Source organism: Balaenoptera physalus, assembly GCF_965194825.1.
Source record: "Balaenoptera physalus genome assembly, chromosome: 7".
NCBI lineage: Eukaryota > Metazoa > Chordata > Mammalia > Artiodactyla > Balaenopteridae > Balaenoptera > Balaenoptera physalus.
In genome coordinates, this window is record NC_138886.1 from 44,061,457 (window position 1) to 44,087,132 (window position 25,676).

The 25,676-nt window shown below is 39.7% G+C and overlaps 1 protein-coding gene across 3 annotated transcripts in view; it reads right to left on the reverse strand.

Moving 5' to 3' along the window:
* Positions 1-25,676, reverse strand: part of PCSK5 (proprotein convertase subtilisin/kexin type 5) — a 457,855-nt gene that overhangs the window by 265,051 nt on the left and 167,128 nt on the right. For all 3 annotated transcript variants that reach the window (XM_082470900.1, XM_082470899.1, XM_082470898.1), the window contains exon 8: positions 8,352-8,564. In XM_082470900.1, coding sequence (XP_082327026.1) covers positions 8,352-8,564 — 213 coding nt within the window. The remainder of the gene's footprint in view (positions 1-8,351; positions 8,565-25,676) is intronic.

Below are 25,676 nucleotides of genomic sequence, written 5' to 3' on the forward strand. Positions count from 1 at the left end.
CTTGCCTGCATTTTTCTCATTTTACCTCACCCTCACGGTCACATTCCTTTGCCAAGTTTTTTTTTTTTTTCAATGACTTGTGCCTGAATTCAAGATTTTTCATGATGTTTTCTCACTTGGCTCATTTTGCTTATTCTTCAGCTGCACCAGACACTTTCAATGTACAGAAACAAATCCAGAATAGAGACGCCAAGTGTGTGCAGCATTTGTGAGTGTAATAAATAGCTACCTCCAGCCTCACCTCCAGTGAACAATAAAAATGTTATGATGTTGGGTTGGCCATAGGAATATGCCCCACCCAAATAGGGTCCGCAGGTATATACACAAATGATATATACGTAAGTAAACAGCCACTCAGTACTTCTATATATAAACACCAATTTACTGTTAAATGCTATTAATATAGGCAAGTTTGTGGAATTGCACATCATCATCATTGTGCTTTTATTTTTTTTTTTCCAATCACTTTAACTAAATGAAACTTGAGTAGTGAGTAGGGGTAGAAAGGGAGTGGAGCAGGAAGGTGATGGAGAGGAGGGAGGTTAAAAGGAATGGAGAGAAAAGAAACGAAAACATCCTTACTCCCTTCTCATCCTGCTTTAAGTGGAAACTCCAGCTGGGTCATTTCAAGAGGAAGTTACTGTCAGTGGTCGAGATATTGAGGTGTAAATTACCTGAAAGATCTAAGGCAGGGTTTTCATCATTAAGAGAACGCACAGCATCAGGAAATTTTTATGTCCATCTTTAGAGAGAAAAGGCAAAGACCACCAAGGAGCATGCAATTTTAAAGAAAAATGATGCTCCCCAAACTGGAACCACATGGGGTAACCCCATTAATCACAACGCATGCATACAAGAACTGACAGTGTAATTTAAAGGAAAAGTTGCATTCAACGGTTGGCCCGCATCATGGGGCTGGGAATTCAGAGAGTTGATATGTGAAAACAGAACAATAAAGCGCATTAAGTTTCAATTCCATTTTAGAATGTCTCAGAATTTGGTTTTGATCCCGCTGGCGCATCTTGCATGCTCTAAATTCCCCAAATTCACTACTCAAATCAGAAACAGAATTTTTCTCCACAGAACTTCTCAGATTGCTCAAGAAAATATCATTTCTGCCCATCAGAGTGAAGGAAACAGGAGATGACACCAGGCCTCACACCAGATCAAAGCTGTCTTGATCAGCAAATTAGATTTTCAGCCTCTCCCGGGATGGGTAGCAGATGGGCTTTTGGACTCCACAAAGTTTGGGATGTCATCTTGATTTGGTGAGATGGGGTGGGTATTCAGGTCGAGTCAGGCTTCTGCTGAGAAGAACCATCCCTTTTTCTCATCCTAAGCTCTTATTTCCGAGTATTTCACATTTCAATTACTTGGGCTGATTGGATCTTTTATTTTAGCCTGTTGATGTAATTCTCCAGGGAATCTCAGTTCAGATTGAGGCTGGCCATAAATGACAAGTCTTTACACAGTTAGGAGTTTCTATCCCCCTGATATCTTGTGATCTGTTTTATTTTGAAGGTGCCATATTGTCTCATATCTGTTAAAAGAGCAACTGAACAGATATTTTTAAAACGTGAAATGATTCTGTCTGTTAGGTTGAATTTGTTTCTGTTGTTGATTTGGATTTGGATTAGAAAGGTGCCAAAAAAAACCAAAAAACAAAACCTGTTTCAGACACAGCTCTGGAGGAGGATAAGGGTAGAAACTACATCTTAAATGTGTTAACGAATAAAATAGGAGAAGCTGATTTATTAAGCACAGCAAAATATAAAGGAACCAAAGACTAAGTAATGCTTTCTGTGTTCACCAAAGTCACAAAGACTGGTGTAAAATTCAATTATGACTGACAAGGTCACACAAAATTCCACTCCCATGTTGCAATGAAAATCTGTAACTGTAAAGTACAAACGTAAGGTTTTGCTTATAAATGTGAGGTTGCTATCACTAAAGAAGGATTCCATCTTATATCATTGTTTGAATCTCTATAATGTTCAGCTCAGTGCTGGGTACAGAGCAGAGGTACAGTATTTATTTGTTAAGTTGAATTACTAGTGTCAAGCTCCTTTATACTCATTTTGTTCTATATTTTAAACTCTCCCACTTATTAGGAAAGACTTCAAGGTTACTTCTTTATCGATTCTCCAAATAAGACTTACATAAACTTATAAGCAGCCTACAAAAATTATGTGTGTATGTGTATATATACAATCCAGGGGCTAAAGTATAGCCATTTCTCTTACTACTACTATTGCTAACACTAGCTGCACTGCTTCTAAAACTACCACCACCAGCAACTTGCAAAGAGCAACGCAATGAGCGATAGGTGTATATGTGTGCACACAGCTGTATATAAAATTACATTTGATCCACAAGAACTCTGCAAGGAAGATATATCGATACTATTTATTAACTAAGGAAATGGAGGCTCAGAGAGATTCATGAGCCCAAGGACATGCAGCCACTAAAGAGCTGGTAAGTGGTGAAGTATTAAATCCTGAAATGGCAGCAAAAGAAAAACCTGAGCTACAGAGTGTAGTCACCCATGAGAGCAAAGGTGGCAGTTCCAGACCATCACCAGCAATTATGGCGAAACCGGCCTTGGGATCCAGCCCCCGTCAGCCAGTGGGTATCTCCTTCGGGCCACAATCAAAATCAGAATTTTTCAGGCATAAACTTTCCTTCCTTCTTTTTAACATTCTCAAGAGAATATGGATCAGACGTCTATACAAACTAAACACATCTGGATTTGCTAGTCTTTCACTCATGAAAAATCATGACATTTCCCAAATCAAAAGGAGAAACAGAGAGATGATAGTAATGACTGCATCTGAATAACAAATTCGTTAGTGGAGAGGGTACTTTCTGCAGAAGGAAATGTGTAGCTGCTTAGGAATATTAAAAGCAATAAGATAATTCCTCCAATGGAACTGGTCTTTCAGGCCAACCCTGAGATACCCCAGGCAGCAAGTTTGTTTTGAACACAAATAAATAAAATGACATCAGAAGAGGGCTGAGCAGAGCATATATTTAAACCTTGGCTCACAAGACCCAGGAGGAATACGATGGCCCCCATATTCCAATCACTGAGACAAATTACTAGAGGAAAAACAGACAAAGGCTGAACAAGTCCCAAAAGAAACAGATAATTTAATGATGGGAGTGACTGGGCAGAGAGGGGAGCTTTATCTCTAAGAGAGAACTTGGGAGAAATTCAGGAGGTAGAGAAGGGTTACATAAAGACAGGATCTTTAAGGCTCCTTGACACTAAGAATAGTTGGATGTACAGCTTTACATAGCAGGATTCCTGCAGGCAATTTCCTATGTGAAATATATTGTCAAGTACCCTTTGCCTTTCTCCAACCTACCAGTAGAGGAAGATTCTCTGAAAGAGAGAGAGCACCTACCTGCCTCCTGTGACTGTTTAAACCCCTTGTGAGGCTTCTATCTTTCTCAACGTCAGTTACGCTTGAACATTTATCAAGCTCAGGCTCTGGGAAAGAACAAAGCCTTCAACCTCAAGTGGTTTCCATTCTAGCATGGAAAACAGACAGTCAATAAAAAAATGTGTAACATCATGTTAAGTAGCTCTAAGGACGCTAGAAAGAAAACTGAACAGGATAAAAGGGTAGAGTGTGGGGAGAGGGGAGTGCCACTCTTTCAGGGGAAGGTGAGGAAGAACAGCCTTCCTGAGAGGAAATTTGAGAAGAGGCATAAATGAAGTGGTTTCTGGGAAAAGAGTGTTCCTGCCAGATGACACGTGTCGCACAGGAGGGCCCTGGTTTGAAATCACACAAAAGGCAAAAGGTAACTTTGGGGAGTTCAACGCCAGGCCACGGGAACTAGCCACTTAGACTGGCCAAGGGCTTAGGTGTTTTGCAAGAAGACCGATCGATCGTCTGAGGGGGTTAGGAAGAGGTCTAACGGCATGAAATTCAAAATTAGCGAGCCATAAAAATAAAAAATGTGCTGTTCAACATAATCACCAATAGTCCCATGTGGATATTTAAATTTAAATCAGTTAAAATTTAATCAGAATTAAAATTAAAGTTCTTCCATTGCACTGGCCACATTTAACATGCTCGACAGCCACGTGTGTCTAGTGACTACCATTTTGGCAGCACAGATGGAGAACCTTTCCATCCTAGCAGAAAGTTCTACTGGACAACGCCTATCTAAAGGACTACGAAGCAAATTGCTCATTGTATTCGGAGTTTATAAAATTTGAATACACTGTCATCAAGAATATAAATGAGGGGCTTCCCTGGTGGCGCAGGGGTTGAGAATCTGCCTGCTAATGCAGGGGACACGGGTTCGAGCCCTGGTCTGGGAAGATCCCACATGCCGCGGAGCAACTGGGCCCGTGAGCCACAACTACTGAGCCTGCGCGTCTGGAGCCTGTGCTCCGCAACAAGAGAGGCCGCGATAGTGAGAGGCCCGCGCGTCGCGATGAAGAGTGGCCCCCGCTTGCCACAACTAGAGAAAGCCCTTGCACAGAAACGAAGACCCAACACAGCCAAAAATAAATAAATAAATAAATTAATTAATTAAAAAAAAAGAATATAAATGCAAGTAAAGGTAATAAATTTAAAAATTAAAATTACTTTTCAAATTAAAGAAGAAAGAGTGGGGCAAGTAGTGAAAAACAGTGGATGCCTATATAGTCCACATACTTTTCTTTTTTTTTTTTAATCACTGTGAAGAGAACCCCAAACAGGCAAGAAAAGCACCATTCTTTCATACAGCCCCATGCCGGATGTCCCTGGAAAGGATCCGGGGCATGACAGCACATTGGTTACAAGGTGGGCTGGGGGTTCAACACAACTTTGGCTGGAATCCAGACTCTATCACTTACTAGATGTGTTTCTTTTAACCTTTCAAACTTTAGTGTTCTCATCTGTAAAGTGGGGACAATACTTGATCTTCCTGCATAACGTTTTGAGGATACAAAGAGATGATGCATTCACTGTGCATAGCACACTGCCAGGCACACATTAGAAGGGCAAAAAATGTTATATTTATGACATGTTAATATAACTATAAATGTACTACATGTCTGGCATGGAATAAAATGTATACGGTGTTGTTAATAAAAACATTATTTCATAATAACCAGTCATTTCAACTGATTTCTATTTACCTTATAGGGGAGCTTCTTATCATAGTAATCTTGATATTTTGGTTGCTTCACTTGCTATAATAAGGTTCAAGGCCATCACTCATCCGAATCTATTAAAGCATGCATGGAATACCAAGGTCCACAACTGTACTGATAGTGATGGTAGGAAACCAAGGGATGAAGACTTGGCTACGTTCTGAAGCTCAGGGCAAGGTTTTCCTACTTGCACACCATGAAAAGGACAAGAAAACATTATTTAACCAAAGTGCTTTCCCAGAAGCAGTGAGATCTTTCCTCTCTCCTGGATCCTCAGCGTCTGCCTCAGTTCAACTCACAAAGGTGCTCTATGAATGAAGAATGACAACTGTGCTCTTCTGAAGAAGCTGCAAATGACAAAAGGAAATGGATGGACTGGGGAGGGGCGCCCCAGAACAAAGGGAGACACTGCTGTTCCTGTAACACTCAATCACGGATGCCACTACCAGGAAGGGGGCATCTCTGAGGGCCCACAGACATCTGGTTCAAAGCGTGGTGAAGAAAAGGTCCCAAGCGCAGAGCAGGATTATTTGTCATTCTGACATCTAGAAGGAAAAGGGGCAGCTGGACCATAAAAGCCTGATGTTGCCGCCAACTCTACTCATGTTCAAACTGTTAACATGTTTACCATCAAAGTGCCATTCTTTATGGGGTGGGTGGAACAGATCGTGGTTCTACAGATTGCAAAGACAAAGGTGCAACAAGCACCTCTGTTAACAACAGCTGGAAAACCGACCAGCCTAAGCTCCCATGATACAGAAAGCTACACTGACTTGGGGAACAAGGGTACCAGCCACTTACTAGGTGGCTCGTTGCCACAGGCATTGTGTAAGTGCATTATGCTCAGTATATTGTTATCTTCATGAAAATTTATGAGGTTGGTTCTGGCTTTACCTCCATTTTACAGATGAGGAAACCAAGACTCCGTAAAGGTTACTTAGCCACTGAGTGGTCTGTCTGTAGCTAGAGATTATAATTTGAAACAGCTACCACATTCCTCTCCAATTGAGGGTAATCTGGAGATTCAGGCAAAATAAGAGAATCTGAGAACTGGCTAGAGAAAAATTAGTAATAAATTGCTGCCATGAAAATGGGAGAGGTTAAACAAAAGGAAGAGCCAAGTAAAAGTTAAATAGATAACTTTATATATTGAGTGAGTCAGTAAAGGTTTTGATATCAGAAGCAGCAACTAGGGCAAAGTGAAATATGACCTGAATCAAGGATATTGACATTAAATCATGGTGTCCATCTTTCCTCTCAAGCCCTATCCCTCACCACAGAATGATCGATTTGTCCGTCCGTGGAAGAATCCTAAATGACCACCCATTCAATGGGGGTCATAGCAGCTACCACACCACCACAGTAAATAGTGATGAAAAGCCCAGGAAGGTCAAGTGTAAGGAGTAAATCTCAGGGTAGCGATTCTGAGGTCCCTCTATCCGCACTGTGCTCTTCCATCTGGGACCCAGCAACACTTCCTTCTTCCTTGATATTTTGCCCATTGGATTATAATCTTCTCTTAAGGAAGGCACTTATGGAACTTAAAAACACCTCTCTCACAACAACTGCCCCACAGGAAATAAGAGCACTAGATGGGCATATTTACTTGGAAGCAATGGCGAGTTTTCATTAACATGCCTTCAGACTCTAGAAGTTCGGGAAGACAATTCTTATTCCAGAGAGTTTTCATCAGGATTTTCATGATGCAGAACTGATGGATGCCTCTCAGTATTAGTGGGCCTTGACCAGGAGCTCTGAGAGACGAGCAAATTTGAAAGCCAAAGGAACATTCCTAGATTAAAACATTTCCATAATGATGGTAAACTATCATAGAGCATCACTTTCCCATGAAGAAAGCCATGGAACTTCAAAACTTGTCATCTCTGTATTTTCTCCTTTTATATTTCACTTTGTATTGTGGAATATGTTTACTGATGTATGATGGAGGTACTTCCAGGGTTACTCATGTGCATGTTTTTAACCTAATTATTATGAAGGGATTAGAGAAAGATGGGGGCAGATGGGATATGCATAGGGGTAGGCAGTTTTTATTTAAATCAATCTGAAAAATGTAACTAAAGAGGATACTAAAAGGTAGCCGAGAAATCAAACATGAAAATCCTATAGTAATCAGGAATCAAGAGGAACCAAATAGATACGGATGAAGAATTACATGAAGGAGGTAGTATCTTATCACCTCTATTTCCACTGCTGTATAAAGCCAGAGGGAGCATCGCAGAGTGAACCAAACCTGCGTGAATCACAGGATCTGAAAGCAGGGTGTTGGCTAAATGCTAAAAAGTGTCATGTAGAGCAGCTTAGCTCCACTTTAGAAAGACAAACCCCAAGACATTTTATAAAACCATGATCAGGAAAAGAGCAAAGTGCAAAGGTGTCTGAAATTTAGAGTCAGTTGCACAGTGTGGTGCATCCTAAAAGTCAGACCTTTCTTGAGCACCAATGGGTCAGGTAGTGTGCAAAGCACTTTCTATCTACTTCCTCATAATCACTGAAAAAACTCCATGAACTAGGTATTATTAAATGCCCTCATTTTACAGGTAAGGATCTTGAGACAGAAAAATTAAGTAATGTATCCAAAGTTACCCAGCTAGTAAATAGTTCAGAGTGAATGAAACCCACACAGGCTGGTCCTGCAAACCTGAACTCTTAACCATTTTACCATCTGCATAGAGAGCAGAGCATGTTGGTAAGCAGATCACACAGGACTACTGTGCTTCTCGTTCAGGCAAACTCTGTGCTGCAGTGTTAGAGAAGCACATTTTACATAGGTTTAGGTCACACTGAATTCGTTGTACCTACTTTGAAACCAAAGTACTCAAGCTGAAGTTCAAAGGCAGTACGGGGACAGAGTGATAGGGAACTGGGCTGAGAATCCCACCCAGTCTCTTCTCTGCCACCAACTCACAAGGTGAATGTAGTCCATTCATTTGTCTTCAATAAAACTGAAGCTTAATCATGTCTAAGGCCACATTCAATGCTGGAATGTAATGACCCAGACAGGCTTTTTCAATGACTTGGTAATGGAATGGTAATATTTACAAATACCTGTGTTGAGTAATCAGCTAATCTTTCTATTTCCATATATTACTTGTGCATATAAATGTATGGTCTCCTTTTGTGTTTCAAAGTGAAAGATAAATAAACCAATCATGCCAGACATGCAAATATCACATACTATTTTCTTATCATAGGACTCTCCGCTGCTGTAGGTTGTGGCCAGCGTGGACGAACACTCTTCCAGGTACCAAGGCTTCTTTCCGCTTTCGGCTGTGCTGCTGATGGAGATGGTGTAGATGCTGTTGGTGTAGCCATCACAGGAGCAGTGGTCTTTGCTCCTCCCACCATTTCCCGATGCCCAGACAAAAACAGAGCCGAGGCCTCTCCGCCCCTGCACACAAACAGAAAAACTTAGATGATGGAAGACATGGGTCACAGACCCTAGATGAAGACAAGATCAATATCAACATGGCAGAATGAAGCATTTGCAGAAGGGGTACGATGCTCCATTAATAGTGTGCTGGATCTAAGCTGCTTTCTGAAGTAAGAGGAGTTGCTTTTAAAAACTAAAATAGGACTTCCCCGGTGGCGCAGTGGTTAAGAATCCACCTGCCAATTCAGGGGACACGGGTTCGATTGCTGGTCCGGGAAGATCCCACATGCTGTGGAGCAACTAAGCCCCCGTGCCACAAATACTGAGCCGGCTTTCTAGAGCCCATGAGCCACAACTACTGAAGCCTGTGCACCTGCAGCCCATGCTCCGCAACAAGAGAAGCCACCGTGAAGAGTAGCCCCCGCTCGCCGCAAATAGAGAAAGCCCGCGCACAGCAACGAAGACCCAACGCAGCCAAAAATAAATAAATAAATAAATTTATTAAAAAAACAAAAGACAAAACTAATCTGGATGCAATGTACAGCATGATGACTATGGTTAATACTACTGTATTGTACATTTGAAAGTTGCTAAGAGAGTAGATCTTAAAATTTCTCATCACAAGAAAAAATACTATAACTATGTAAGGTGATGGATGTTAACTAGACTCACAGTGGTGATCATTTCACAAATATATACAAATAATGAATCATTAATGTTGTATACTTGAAACTAATATGTCAATTATATCCCAATTAAAAAAAGAAACTAGGGGCTTCCCTGGTGGCGCAGTAGTTGAGAATCTGCCTGCTAATGCAGGGGACACGGGTTCGAGCCCTGGTCTGGGAGGATCCCACATGCCGCGGAGCAACTAAGCCCGTGTGCCACAACTACTGAGCCTGCGCGTCTGGAGCCTGTGCTCTGCAACAAGAGAGGCCGTGACAGTGTGGGGCCCGTGCACCGCGACGAAGAGTGGCCCCCGCTTGCCACAACTAGAGAAAGCCCTCGCACAGAAACGAAGACCCAACATAGCAATCAATCAATAAATAAATAAATCTTAAAGTGTACAGTGGTTTAAAAAAAAGAAACTAAAATAATTACCTTTCACCTGATATAGTCATAGAAGTAACAAGAGCACCAACAATGACGATCATAAGGGCTAACATTTTACTAGGTACCTACCGCGGGCCAAGCACAATTCTAAATGTTTTACATGAATCAGACTGAAGTCCTCCAACAACTCTGTGAGAATGGTATAATTTTTGTCCCCATCACACAGATAAAGAATTGAGGTACAGAAGTAATGTTTTTAAGGTCACAAGCCAGTAAGTGGAAAGACAAAATTTGAACCCAGACAGCCAGACCTCAGAGTTGGAATATTATTAGTCACAATTACCATAGTCATATTATATTCCTATAATATGAAGTGGCTGCTATTATGTACCCTCATTTGATATATGAGCAATGTGAGGTGCACAGAGGTAATGTATTTTTTCTGAGATCACATCATCAATAAAGGGCAGAATTTGGGATGATGTCCTCCCTTCCAGAGCTGTGCTTCCTCTATGCATGGCAGGGACATTAATTATGAGGGATGTTATGGATGCTACCAGAAATAAAAGGATTTCAAGATCAAATACGTTTGGGAAACTCTGAATTAAGCAAAATTAAACAGGTTCCCTTATTGCAGAACTTCTAAGAGTCTTTAGTGAGTGACGGTTCATTGCAAAACTAAGAGGTGGGCACGATCTGAAGTAATTTCCAAACATATTTGACTGTGGATACCTTCTTCAACCAGATCCAAGAAGTTTTTCTTACATTCTTTATGCCAAAACTTGGCATAAACTCAAAGACTTTCCTAAGGTCATAAAATAATTAAGGAGAAGAAGCAAAGTAGAACACAGATGTATTGAAGCATATGGACTATTTTTCTCTGTAAGATGAGATCTTCAGAAGAAAAGAGAAAAATAAGCCAAAGTGAATAGCATCTCTCAGAACAGTTATAGCTGAATCCTTCAGAAATTCTACCATTTTAAAACTACAAGGCACGCTGGAGGACACGTAGGTCAAGTCTATCACTTTGTAATTAGGAAGTGAGAACCAAAGTCACAAAGCTAGTGATGACTAAACCTCTTTTCTTCTTTCCAGGCCCCAACTCTTCTGGTGTCAGGTGGAGGAAAAAGTATTTGGAGTGTTGTCCTGGAATTTCTGGAAAAAAGAGCCAAGGAAAGAGAGACGACAAAGAATCTGGAGTATCTTTGATAAACTCTCCCTGACCTTGAATCCTCAGGGAACAGAATATTTATGACAGGATTTGACTTGACCTGAGCATGGATTTCTTTTTGCCCTTCAATGTGGAAAAATGCAATATGATTACACAGGAATGGGAAAAATTCATGAAGAGAGAGGGGGAGAAACTTCTGGATGTTATTGCCACTAGACAGCTGGACCTGGTTTACCATCCTTCAGTTTCCCATCCAAATATTCACGAAACATAGAGAAGGATGCAAAAATCACCAACCCATCATAAACTAAGGATTTTGTCCAATGCTTCCAATTCTCCAGAGGGAATTACTCCTCACTATGGTGTGGATGGCCAAATTGAGAAACTCTGGTGACTGACTCATGTCTATACATCACAGACAGAATGTCACAGCCAGGGAAGAATAAGAAGGTTCCATTTCATCACCAAAATGTGCTCTCCCCATCACACACTGAGGGGCTGTGTCACCGGGAAAAAGCACGGTCACAACAGAGCTTTACCTGACCTGTCAACAGAACACACGAGATAATGACCAAACCTACCTGGTTTAAACAGAACCATAACAAGATAATAGATTAAACCATAACAAGATAATAGATTAAAACCCACAAAATGATGAAAAAGCACATATGGCACAATCACATTTATGTATCTATGTAAAATTATGACTGTCTGAAAAGATCTCTAAAAGCATATTTGATTTTAAAAGAATATTTAATAAGACAATGTTCGGAAGGTACTTTTATGTTGTAATATCATTACAAATGTAGGATACAAAATGATACAGTATAGTCTCAGTTTAGAAAAAAGTGTATGTGCGTGTGTGTGCAATGAAGTTAACGTGTAGTACAGTTTTACGCTTAAAGCTACCATCAAGTGACGATGTAGTAGAACTTACCGTGTTCGGTAAGATTAGGAAAGAATTTTATTTTCTTTTTATACCTTCCTTCCGTGACCATGTATGATTTTTATAAATAGAAACAAACACATTTATTCCTCTATTAAGAGGGAAAACCTAGGGCTAATTCTTAAGAGATAATTTGTGTTTTATAATCAAGGGGAGTTTTATACATAGAAGGTTCATTGTGCACTAAAAACCACAGAGGCTAACATTCACAGAAACTTACTATGCACCAAGCACTGTACAAACATTATTCTGCACAATTCAAGTCTATATCATTATTTTACAGATGAGCAAACTGGGAATCGGAAATGATCCCTAAGGCCAGAGCCAAAGCTTAAATTCAACTGGGCATGGCAAAGGCAAACTCCAAAGGAGGGTATGGGGTCCGTCACTGCCTAAAGGGAGCCAGGGAGAGAGGAGTCACTGAAACGGGAGACAGAGGGGCTAATAGGAGTTGAAAACTGGTCAGGGGACTCGCCAACCCATGTCGGCCCTGCAGGGAAGGAGCCAGGGGAATGCGTGCTGAGCAAGACCCCAGTCTCTTCCTCCCTCTCTCCCATTTTTTGCCAATGTATCCCAAGGCTGAACTCCAGCAGAAGCCAGAGGACCTGGATCCCATAGAGATCAGTATCCTAGAGCATGAGGCTTGTGGAGAGAAGGGGAGAAGGGGAGACGGGGAGCTGGAGGATCGAATGGAAGACATAGCTTCACGTCCCCAGTGTGACTGTGTTTGAAGATAGGGCCCTTAAAGAGGTAATTAAGGTTAATGAAGTCATAAGGGTGGGGCCCTAATCACACAGGACTGGCGTCCTTTTAAGAAGATGAGACAACAAAAGTGTGTGCACAGAGGAAAGGCCTTGTGACAATGCCGTAAAAAGGCAGCTGTGTGCAAGCTGAGGAGAGAGGCATCACCAGAACCTAACTCTGCCGGCACCCTGATCATGGACTTCCAGACTTCTGGCCTCCAGACAGTGAGAAAATCCATTTTTGTTGTTTCAGCCACCCAGTCTGTGGCATTCTCTGACGGCAGCCCGAGCTGACTAACACAAGGTGAGAGGAGATAAAGGATGAGCCGCCCCCCGTGGAGGCTACAGCACATACAGATGTTGCCACCACTCTGTCTACAAGGCAACCTGACCTTTGTGCCTGTGTGTAGGGCTGATGATTAAAATCCCAGAAACAAACAGACTGAATCTGTGGGCTGAAAATGCCATAAAGACAGCTGCTAAAGATCTAGGGGGCTGATCTGAAACAATTAGCAATTCAAAGGTTTATTTGCTACAGATGCACAGGGAATTTTCATTAGTGTGCAATATTCAGAAAACCAAAACATATGTGGTAAAAAGAAATCTGGACATTTCTCTAAAGCTCAGAGTAATTTAAGAATTAAATCTTAATGTGGGATGTAGGGAGACGGGAAGGTGGGCAGAATATTATAAAGAGAAAAGAATCTTTGAGACACGTATTTTCCCGAAGCGTAGGAAATAACATTATTGTATAGTTTGGTAAAGTACTGTGATTACAACTGGTTACATTAATATAACTTTGAATGAGGAAAGGAAAAGAATCCTCCAATTTAACTGAGTGCCAAGTTAAAAGTTAGTAAATTTACAGCAAAATATACTGTGAAATCCACACAGGACCAATTTGACCAAACTCTAAAGATTCTGTTTCATTGTGTATCTAATTGTGTATGTGTTTCTTCTCATGTATGCCCTACAAAAGTTAACTTATATACGCCATAAACATTATTATTAAAGGCTAAAAAAGACCTGGATTTTCTTGTGGTTCAGGTCGGAAAAGGCTACTTTATGCTGGGTTATCAATTAAATCATACACTGCAAGTCAGGTTTAGAGAGGTATAGACTTTAATGGAACTAAATTTCTTTCTTTAAAACAGTGTGATAATTTTTCAGCCAATACAGCTAGATTGTATTTAGTATTTTAATACTACTTCTTTTCCATATAGCTTAGAAAGTAGAGTTGACCCTTAAACAATGGTGGGGGACAGGGGTGCCAACCCTCTGCACGGTTGAAAATCTATGTATAACTTAGAGTCAGCCCTCTGTATATACCGTTCCTCCATATCTGTGGACTCAACCAACTGCAGACTGTGTAGTACTATAGTACTTACCACTGAAAAAAAAATCCGCCTCAAAGTGGACCTGTGCAGTTCACACCTGTGTTGTTCAAGGGTCAACTGTATTCTTAAAGGGACATGACTAAATGACCAGAGGCTTCTTGCAATACTAAAGACGGGACATTGTGCTGGGTGCTTTCACATCTATTAGTTAACTTCAAGCAAATTAGACATGCATTTTTACAGATTAAAAAAACTGAGTAACATTAAGTAATGGGCACACTATCATGTAAGGAGAGTGGGGTGGAGACAGGAGAGGCAGACCAGTAAGTCTGATCAGACCTACATATCTGTATGTGTCGACATGAAGAGACACAATAAAACAACTGTAGGAGGAGGAACTCTCTTTTAAGTGTGATGTCTTCCAAGTACAGCCTGATACCCAGTTTACCAAAGCCCCTCATTGCTCTGCTCCCTGCCTTTTTCTGATCTTCGTATATCGGTGAGAGAAGAGCGCAGCCCTCTATGGAAGCTCTTCCTTACGTGGTTCAGAGATAAAGGGGCTTCAGGTTGGAAGAGGCTGGAGAAAGACAAGGACACCTACAACTGTTCGGTAGCTGAGATACGAAGAGAGAACTGTTCATCTTTTAAAGCTCAAAAACATTCTGAAAAGCATTTCCAAAATAAATCCTGTTCCTTAACAGAGCAGCGTTCACTGAAAGAAACAGGTCTGGGTCCAGAATCATGATGTAAAGGCAAATCAACAGCAACAACAAACTTTGGAAAGGTTTTTGTAGTGCTCACCCAAGATGTTTGTTTCAGAATTTAAAAATACATATTGCTTTTAAAATACTTAATAACTCTTTGAATCATGATCATCAATAGGACAGATGATTCACAAGAAAATGAAGGCTCCTTAAAGGCGACCTGAAAAGTAATCTGAAAAGAAATATAATCCACAATTGAAAACAAATCAGGAGCACACAGCTTCCGATGCCTTGGAGACAACACTGGTGTAACCTGGTGGGAAAAAGTCTTCTTTGGGAAGACATCAAGAGAACGTAGTCATGAGACAGACGTAATCAGATGTCTTTGGGAAAGACTAAAGCCCAAGACTTGTTTCTTCAATCAGTGCATTTGGGCAAGATGGAGATGGGGGTAGGGAAATTAATTGTATGAGACGGAATTGGACCCAGGAAATAAAGTGGGTCACTCCCCACCAAAGCCCAAGGGAATCGAATGAGGCAGATATGAGATGTTTTTAAAGGAGTAAAAGAAGGAGACGTGGCCTCGGAGGGTCAGGAATCCAGGGATTAAGTGCTGCTTTTATCAGGAACAATTCCATGCTGAAGTGCTAACTTTGCCAGCCACAAGTATCCTCACCTGGAAAATAAGCACACCTGACTCTCATTTTTAAGACCTACTCTACAAGTCGGAACGTCCGATGTGCAGAGTATACAGGTTTCACTCGATTCCGCCCTGCTCTCAGAATGTTTAGTTATTGAGCTCTCAGAATTACTAAGGTAAACAGAGGAATGACTCTAAGCATTTTAAAACCAAACTGTCGGACTTCCCTAGCGGTCCAGTGACTTACAAAAAGCACTCTGTGGGAGTGTCTTCACCAATCTCATTTTATGCTACTTAGCCTACCGAAGGATGGCTGATGAAAGAAAAAGACTGAAAATACAAATGCAGTTAAAGAAGGCTTTTGTGAATGGTAACCTGTTTCTCCGCATTTTTGTCTTCCTGCCTTTTCTCAAGTGATAGGACTTCATTCCCCCCTCTTTCTTCCTCTCCATCTCAACCTCACCCACCTTTTCTGCCCCACGTCAGGTTTTCTGTATTCTGATTTGCTGTGTACACAGTAGGTCGCTAAGCCATATATATTAAGCAATTTTTTATGTTCTGTTGACTTTTTAATAACACACTAAAAATACTAGATGCAGTTATTCGTGATGATATTAATTTTATCCGGCACAAATGCAAATCCATTTTATATGTTTCCGGAGCATACCAAATGCAGTCGACTTCCCTTTTAAAGGAATAAACAGCCTGATTATGATTGTGGGATCAGCTGCTGGTGACAACAGTTGTAAGCGTTTCTGGTAAAATGCCACATTTAAAAACACCACTTATATCTATATTTAGGGTCTTTCCATGATATTCTTTGTGTTCTAGCACATGAAGGAACAGCATGATGCACTGAATTCAGGGAACCCAAAGGTGACCTTAGCTCAGTTTTCTAAAAGGACCCTTGGACTTATACGGCCAAAGATTAGTGTAAAGAATAATCAATCAACACCGTAAATACAGAACTACCCCAGACTCAGGTTCCTGATAAAAAGCTACTTTCATATTTATTGCGTGAATAGAAAGAAGAAAAAAACCCAAATTGAGTTGCTTATTCACCACATCTGCCAGAATATAAATTCAATAGAGCATCAGCTCACTGAAGGCGTGTAGAATCAAGTCCTGTTATCAGAGCTGCCCTTTCTTCAGAAGAGCTGACAGAGGACTTGGACACACAATACAGCTTCTTACACTTTATCACCAAGTGCTCAATGGTGTAACCCTTGGCCCCTGAGAGTGGTATTACATCAGGGTAGATTTCGTTTACTTTGGTTATTTTTACAGTATAATTGGAAGAAGAAAATCAGTCTTTCATGGAGAAAGGATAGTAGAAGATCTAGGAGTAAATAAAAACCATGTGTGTTTACTAATGGAAATAAATATGCTTTCAAGCAAATAATTTTATTCCTGTTAACCTGCAGATTCGCTGTACATTTAGAAACTCCACATAATAAAAATGTGGAGGCGAAGAATGTGCTATGGATATTATTTAAAGCTGGACACATAAGAGGTTCGTACAGTGAAATTCTACATTTCTACATAAGGAAATTAAGGGAATAAAGTGAGCAGAGCCATTCAGTGGCAGAAAAGCTAGGACCAGATAATCCAGTCTCACCTCAACCAATGCTGATCCCCACTGACTAGTACTGACACTGGGTATTCCTAAAAATGCTTAACAACATGGTTTAGAGAAATACTGCTTAGCAATAGTGCATTAGAGGAAAAACAAAAAAACAAACAAACAAAAAACCAGAAACAAACCCCAAAACCCTTCCCTTCCTGCTTTATCTCATTTGCCAAATCAACAATCCCCAAGTAACTGTCTGCTTTTCATGTTTATCTATGGTTAATTCATACTGATCAATGCCTCCTTTTTTTTTCTCAGCCCTTGTCTTCCTCATCTGACTCATAGAAGCCTCAGAAAGACTCTGGTTATTATTTACTTCTGGTCACTCCCACAGTCCTGCAAGCTCTGAGCCCTGTTCGAGCAGTTTTCCCAGGGCCTGGGGAAGGCTAACACCAGTCGTGGGGAGAAGCATGCAGATTGGGTTTGTCAATTTCTCATTCCAAGCAACTGAAAAAGTACGTTTGAATGCCATCTGCCCTCTGAAATAATCACAAGAATGAACAGCACCAACGCAGCTATTCTGGGTACATTCACCATCCCAGCACTTCCATTTTGAGGGAAAAAGAGACATACCTCCCAAAGGTTTCTCCACCTTGGATCATCGCAGAGCAAATGCAATGTCATGCTCAGACTTTCAGGAGAGCCAGACTTATGAAATGGAGGAGGATATTTTCCATATTCACATTAATTCCCTATTTTCAAACTGCCCAGAAAGATACCATCACCTTTAAATTATATTGAAGGAGTAGAATTTGAAAAATTCCTTTCACAGAGAATAAAAACATTTATTATCAATAGGGGTATGAAAGGAATTTATTGTAAATGTTTGGAAAGGCACTTGGAAAGAAGGATGGATACTCCAGCAATAATGAAAAGTTAATACTCTTCTCTAAGTTAGCTCTGGGGTAGAGAATGCCTCCTGTGGGTTGGTTCCAACTCCCAGCTCAGCTCTGAAGGGGTGAGCAAAGCTGCCCCTCTCTGAAGCCCATCCTGCGGCTTGAATGTCACAGGCCTCTACTCCATGAAGCAATGACTTTGACCTTTTGCGGAGTACCTCATAATGTTTCTGAAAGGGAGAAAATCAGCCCCTTACAGTTTCTTCCCATAAACATAATCCTGATTCAAATGAAAGCAAATCACACTTCTGAAAAAATTACAATTGATATTAAGCTTATATTATTTACAAGACTGTGGTGGATACTCTAGGGTCCTTAAAGATGCACCAAACGTTGGCCTTCCTCTCGGGGGGAGACCAGCAATTGGTCTGAGCACTGTGTATGTGAGACCTCAGTCGGTTTTCACGATGGCTCCATAAAGTAAGTATTATCATAGCCTTGTCTCAGGGAAATGGAAGCTCTGATAACTTAGTAACTTGTTCCAGGTCAAAATGCTAGAGAGAAACCAAACTGAGATTTCAACTCTGGTCTTTGTGACTTTTAAAGCCGATACTTTCTACAACATCACAGGCTGCACCCAGGGATGAAGAGAAAGAGAGAAGCCAGTGAAGTTCAGGATATGCCAAATCAGTTTGCCTAGATGATAAATTTCCCAGGAGTTCAGAGGAGAGCGAGGTCCCTGTTGCAGTGTTCACTTTCATGACCAGAATTAAAGCTACTGTTGGCTGAGAGCTGACTATGCAGACACAGGCCTGTATGACGCACTTCTTCAGAGCAGATATCACATGGAGCGTGGGGGCCAAGAGCACAGGCTTGGAAGACAGACCTGAGTCTGACCCACAGTCATGCTTCTTAATGACCACGTTACCTACTTTGCCAAGACTTGGTTTTCAAATCTTGAAACTGGGGGAGGTCCTGTGAAAATTATTCCTATGGCTAACTCGAGAGGCTATCAGAGGTAATAATCATAATAACGTTTACAATCCTGAATATTAAATTTGATCGTTTTCCTCTTAAAGATGAGGAATGTAGGCTCAGGGCAAGTGAAAAAAAAGTCTGCAATAAAAGCCATATATACGTTTAAATCATTGGATACTATCAACTCAGTTCAATTTATCCTTGTTTATTACACAGTGGCCTTTCTTTTCTGGTTGCTGCCATGTTTTGTTGAAGGAAATTTATGTATCTGTCCTCCCCATCAGCTTTTTCAAATCTATGTTTAGAATCACAGACACTCAGAATTGGTATGAACCTCAACTTGACCTAATCCAATCCCTTTATGATTTTGTATCTTCCCTATAACAGGGACATCCAGACTATATTAGAATGACTACTGTGATATGGACTTCATTTATCCCCCAGGTGGCCCAGGAGTCACTAAAAATAGAACAAAACAAACTAAAAGAAAAGAGGACTGTTACTGATATCTGGTTAATCCATGAGTAGAACAAAGGGAATTAGAATGGAATTTGCAAAAGTTAAAAAAAAACTACTCACAGTGTTAATAACAAATCTCTAAACTAAAAACAAGGTGACAATAAATACTCGATGTGAATTATACAAGGCTAGGATAAATTTGTGCTACTTTCCATATAAATGCACCACAATTCACAATAATACAGTAATCTAAATCTGATACTTGGATATCAGATAATCTTCAATTAGAGAATGTGAAACCACCTATGTATTTATGAAAACATCTATTTCTTTGTTTCCAAAATGGATAATGTTCTACTGGGTCCATTTGGCAAGTCACTTCTTAGCTTTGTTAAAGTTCTAAAAACACAGAGTTCCATCAGTACATAGTTAAATTCTAAGGGAGGATTTTAAAAATAAACTCCAGTTGAAGTTAATTTTTGGGACTTCCCTGGTGGTGCAGTGGTTAAGAATCTGCCTGCCAATGCACGGGACACGGGTTCAAGCCCTGGTCCGGGAAGATCCCACATGCCGCAGAGCAACTAAGACCGTGAGCCACAACTACTGAGCCTGCACTCTAGAGCCCACGAGCCACAACTAGTGAAGCCCACGTGCCTAGAGCCTGTGCTCCGCAACAAGAGAAGCCACCACAATGAGAAGCCCGCGCACCTCAAAGAAGAGTAGCCCCTGCTTGCCGCAACTAGAGCAAGCCCGTGCACAGCAACGAAGACCCAACGCAGCCAAAAATAAATAAATAAAGTCAATTTTCATGAAGTAGAACCGATATAAAAAAAGCTCCCTTGTCTATCTTTGCCTACCCATATATTATTTCAAAGTTTTACATTTGCCAACTAATTTAACAACAATCTGTCATTTACTAAAATGCAAACTGGTACCAAGCCTGCTACAGCTGGGTGTATATCAGATAAAAACAAATCCTTCCCGAGTGGAATTGGTTAATTTTATTACGATTATTATTACTGCTTTATTATATAAGCTCATTATACCTCTTCTCTCCTGTTCTCGTGAACATGTGCCTTTAATTTAAGGGTGAAGAAATTGTGTGTGTGCACGTGTGTAAATGAGACAATGTGTGATAACAAAGCATGCTTGTGCTTTCAGCAAATATTCTAAATATTCAGTCAGTTGTAAAATCTGGTGAATTGAAAAGGAAATTGATGATAGAAAGGAGATATACTAATCAGAGACTTCATAAGAGACTAGTTTCCATCGTGGACCCCTGAATGGAAGAGCAGAGTGAAGATGGGATGAAGGCCACTGTTCCAACAGGGAGTTAGAGACCAATGATTCCGATTTCACCTACTTTTGTTCCTCATCCTTGACACTGGTTCTGTCATGAATTCATTGGAATGCCTTAATTGATAACCCCAAAGCCTAAAATGCTCAAATAAAAAGAATCTGAAATTGAAAGTATACTTGTAGATAAAATGGCAAAGCAAACACTATAAGCCATAATCCTACAATATCTACAATGAGCCCCATGATTTCTCCAGATAAAAGATTAAGCTAAATGTCAAACCAGTGCTTGGTATGTAGTGAATACTTAAGAAATATTTTTTGAATAAAATAATCAGGGAAGTACTGGTAACCCGAATACAGGGTTTTCTGATTATGGAAAAAAGAAAAGATTCAATTCTATGTTTTTTGCTTGTTTTCTAAAGGATATTATTAAACACACTTGTCAGGAAATTGTGAAATGCTGTCAATGCATTTGATGCCTGCTGATGAATATCAAATGCATTATTAAAGTTTAATAACCCAACTAGGGCAAAAAAGATGACTGCAAGGCAACTAGACTGCACACAGTACGTTTTGTTATTGTGTGTAGTTTAGTCTGTCCTTATTGTTCACCAGATCTGGGAGTAGGCTGGCACTTTGTTTAGAACCTTTACTCATTGTTATACGGTGAGCTCCCCGAAGACAAGTCCTGAGTGTTATTTACCTTTCACTAGCACCTAGAAAACTGCCTGGAATATTATAACCACCAGTGAGTGTTTCCTGAATGCAATCAGAAATAAATGAATGAATAAAGAGTCTATCAAAGACAATTTTAGGCAATTAGCTCCTTATTCTAACACCAAACCTTGGGTCACCTATCTCTGAAACATTGTCAATCAACTCACTCATTTTATAAAATCATTTCTTATTTAGAACTGTGTGGGCAGATGAAGCCAAGAGTTTCCCCCGAGGGAAGTCTGCAGTCATACCCAGGAGCCAAGCCAAAGGATCCCATGGTAAGTGAAATCGTATCTGTTTGAATGAGAGCAACTTTTTCTTAAACTATCCTTTCTCAAGATTTTGATTCTGAGACTCCTGCCAAAATTGTAAGAGACCCTATGTGCCCTCCTAAGAAGCTTAGAATGTTCCTTGTTGGTCACAGGGAGCAGTGATGAATTTTAAAGAGAAGACAAATGACAAGATTTACATATAAAAATACTTCTTTGGCTGTGGTGTTCATGCTGAATTGAAAGTTGAAGCTCAAGCTGGGAAGATGGAAGTTTTGAAATTATGCTATTGCCAAAGTCTGTACGAGAGATGTTGGTTCTAGTTGTGAGGACAAGAGGGCAGATTCCATAGACTTTTCAGAAGTAGTACAGGAAAGGAAGACTTATTAGATGACTAGATCGAAGAAAAGAGGAAATGACGAGTTCTAGGAAGGGAGATTGGGTGAATGGCAGTGACATCAAGTAAATAAATACAATAGTGTTGGTAAAAACAACTCAGTCACTAAAATTATTTCCAGTTCTAACATTCTGACTCTAATAAGTTTAGCTGAATTTTCACTAAGAAATTCTAAAGAATTTAAAGTGAAATTTAACAGCAATTCAAAAAAGTCATGAAAATAAAAGCTTTGGTGTGGTTAAAGTTTAGAACATTGATTAAATAAACTTAAACACATCTCTCTACTGCAGGACTTTTCAGAGCCTTTAATATGCTTTTAAATTTCTAAAGGAAACATATAATAAGTGGTGTTCCTCAAGTGTATTTGATAGCAAAATCCCTCCATCCCCCCCCTTTTTTAGCATTTTATTAATTAGTGTTTTACGGAAAAGCTTTAGAAAACCTTGGGTATTTTCTCCGATTTATTTTGGCCATTCCTTAATAATAATCTCAAGATTATATACTTACCTTCCCTAAGGACCATTCAGCAATATGAAATTGATTAAACCCAGAGATTTGGAACAATAAAAACTTTTTATAATATTTACCTGATTAATCAGTATTTTACTTTTATTACTCTTGCCCTTTTAGTGATGATAAAGATTCATAACATAATGAGAGATTCTTATGTTCCAGGAACTCTGCTCAGTATTTAACAGGCATTAATCATATAATCCTCATAATAGTCCTATAAACTAATTACTAGCATTTAGCTCCATTGTATAGAGGAACAAACTGATCCTCAGAGAGGCTAATTAACTCGAAAAAGGCAAGGTATTAGAACCCACTGAAGAGTCTGAATGCAGAGTCTGGGTACACTAATCACCAGACTATTCCATGTATGTTAATAACTCATTTCCAAAATATTAACCAAACACAATGCAAGTGTGACCCTTAAGCAAATTAACTCAGTAGACGCAGCAAATTGGCATGGAAGTCATTCATATGTCCATTCACTAAATACCTACAGAGTACAAGACACTGTTTTGGGTACTTGGGATACAGTAGAGAACAAAACAGTCAAACTCAGGGCCTTCATGGAGGAGACAATCAATTAACAAGGCAAGTAAATCTAATACATAGAAGGGATAAAAATTGCCAAAAAGGGGTTCTGAAGGGCTGGAGTGCATGTATGTTATATTGTGGATAGAAAGAAGCAGGCGGGAGTCCCTGTCAGGACAAATTAGATAAGAACTCAGAGAAGAGTACTGGGTTTCACGGTGACCTTGATAAGAACAGCTTCGGTGGAATGATGGGGCAGAGTCCTGATGCCGTGGCTTCCCAGATGATAGGACAAATGAGGTTGTAGAGGGCAAGTATGGACCACAGTTTCAAGGAATTTTGTTTCAAAGTGAAAAAAAAAAATGAGGCAGTAATTGGAAGGAGATAGGAGCCCACAGATGGATTCTCCTCTCTCTCTTTTGAGACAGGAGAATTAGCAGGGTGAACGTTTGTGGATGGCAATAATACATTTGAGAGGGAAATTTTAAAGATGAAAGAGAAGCTAACTGATGGAGCCATGTCACTGATGAGGTGAGAAGAAGTGGGGTCAAGTGAAGAATTGGAGGCAGTGGACTTAGGTAGAAGAGCAATTAATTCACCATGGTAACAGGAGAAAAGCTAGAGTATGTGGTCACAGATGGAGGGAGGAGGACAGATGTGCCAAACAGAAGAGAAATGACAACTTGTAAAAAAAATCTATTAGATTTCGTTGAGGCCCACATTCTGACTTTTTTAGCTATGCTGAATATCTGTTTTCTACAAAATTGGGGAGAAGAGTATATATCTTATGAAATTATTGTGAAGATTAAAAGTTATCTATTTTAGAGCTTAGGAGAGTAACTATACTACAGTAGACTGGCAAATGTTAAATGTACTATTATTATTATTATTTTCATGCAGCCCAAATGATATACTTCTAATTCTTGCATTTAATTTTATAGCTCTGTAGCAGCAAATATAGTGCTATCTTTGAGAGAAAGAGCAAGTTGTCAATTGTGACATGGTCTGTTTAACATAGTTTCTCTAATGCAATTTTGGCACATTAATTCTAAAGGGGCTATAAATGGAATCAATTCTGATTTTGTTATAAAGTCTTTGAAAATAGTGTTCCATTTTACTAGGCCAAATACTTATAGTAAACAAATAGGGAGCACTTTGAAATTCAATATTTGCTACATTTTTTGATTAGCAAGCGGAAGGCATGGATGCAATCAATACTTGGACTCCCTGAGCAAAATGTATTTATTTCCTTTGTGAAATCTTTCTTGATCCTTAGGCTTCTCTCTCTTGCCACCGATCTCTCCAGAGGTCTTGGCATTGCTGTCACCCAAGTCCAACTCATTATCACCTCTTTCCTGGACCATTTCAATCTTCCTCTCTTGCCTTCCCATCTCTCGCCCCACACGCAGTCCCTTCTCTACACAGCAGTGATCTTTTAAAACTGTGTATTCCATCAGGCCACTACTCTGCTGAAAACCTCCACTGGCTTTCTGTAGCAGATTAAAAGGCAGACCCCCTTCATGGTTTAGGACGCCCTGCTGAGCTAGCCCCCCGCCTACTTCTGTGGCCATCTACTACTGCCCGCTTTCTGTTCTTGTTGCTCCCAACACCCAAATTAGCATTCTGTCCTGGAGATACACCCTAATCATTCTCCACTTAGGGTGTTTTTTCGCTCTTGCTGTTCCTTCTGCACAGAACATTCCTTCCACATTTCTTCACCTAACTGGCTTCTTATCATTTATGTCTCCATTCACATATCACCTCCTCAAAGATGATTCCCTGTCCTCCCTAACTAAATCAGTTCTGTTTCCCCCCAGTCATCGGTTTAATTTCATTCATAATACTTCTCCTTAGCTCAAATAGTCTTGATAGTTTCTATGTTTGTTTTGCCTTGTTGCTAGAATGGGGAAACTTTTATGTATTACGTATAAAACTTAGACGTCTTCTTCCCTCTTTTATCTACAGTGTGGAAGTTGACTAAACTTAATAAAAAGAAGAAATTCCAATTCCTGTAGTTTCTAGATGATGTACTTTAGACTGCCACATAGATTTTCAGCTAGTTTCTTGAAGGAATTATTTTTAGTCACTTATTCCCTCATTCCTTAAATCACTCAGCTAATAAATCACTTATTTATTTCATTATTGTCTTCTATAATCTAACTTTGCATAATGTAATTATCCAATTATTTTCCATATATTTGACAGTATATATTATACAAAATAATCTATATAAATAATAAAATAATAAAATAAATAATAAAATAATCTCAAAGAATATAAAATTTACCAACTCATTTGATGCCTGTTAATGGAAGAATGAAAGATTTCTTTTTCCTGGAAAAGGCTATACTGCTTCAAAAATCACAAACATGGATAACTGAAATGAATTTGTATACCGAGAGGTTATCTCGATGAAACTGAGGATGAGCTTTTATAAGGCAAGTAAAATCGAAGGTGAGTATAGACATAGGAAGAACAAAATAAATGACATTATAGAACTCAGAAAGTCTATGCTGACTTTTATCATATTATTTTTAATCTACCACTACAAGTAACTAAATGGAATCATCTAGAACTCCACAGTGTGGAAATGGTATAGGAGAGAAGAATGGGGGGCTGAGAATAAATACAAAGTTTTTTGGAAGAACATGATCTCTTTTCCAAATAAAGAAAAACATATATATGGTATTTCTTGAGCACCTATTATGTTCCAGGTATTGTGTCAATTGCTTTATATGCATTATCATCTCACTTAGCACTCATAACATCTTTGTAAGTAAATACTGTTATTGCCCTACTGTAGATGAGGAAATGGAAGCAGAGAGGTAATTTGATCTAAATCAGGTCAGAGAGCAGTAAATGACAAATCCTAGACTCAACTCTACGCTAAGTCACAAGCCCATGTATATT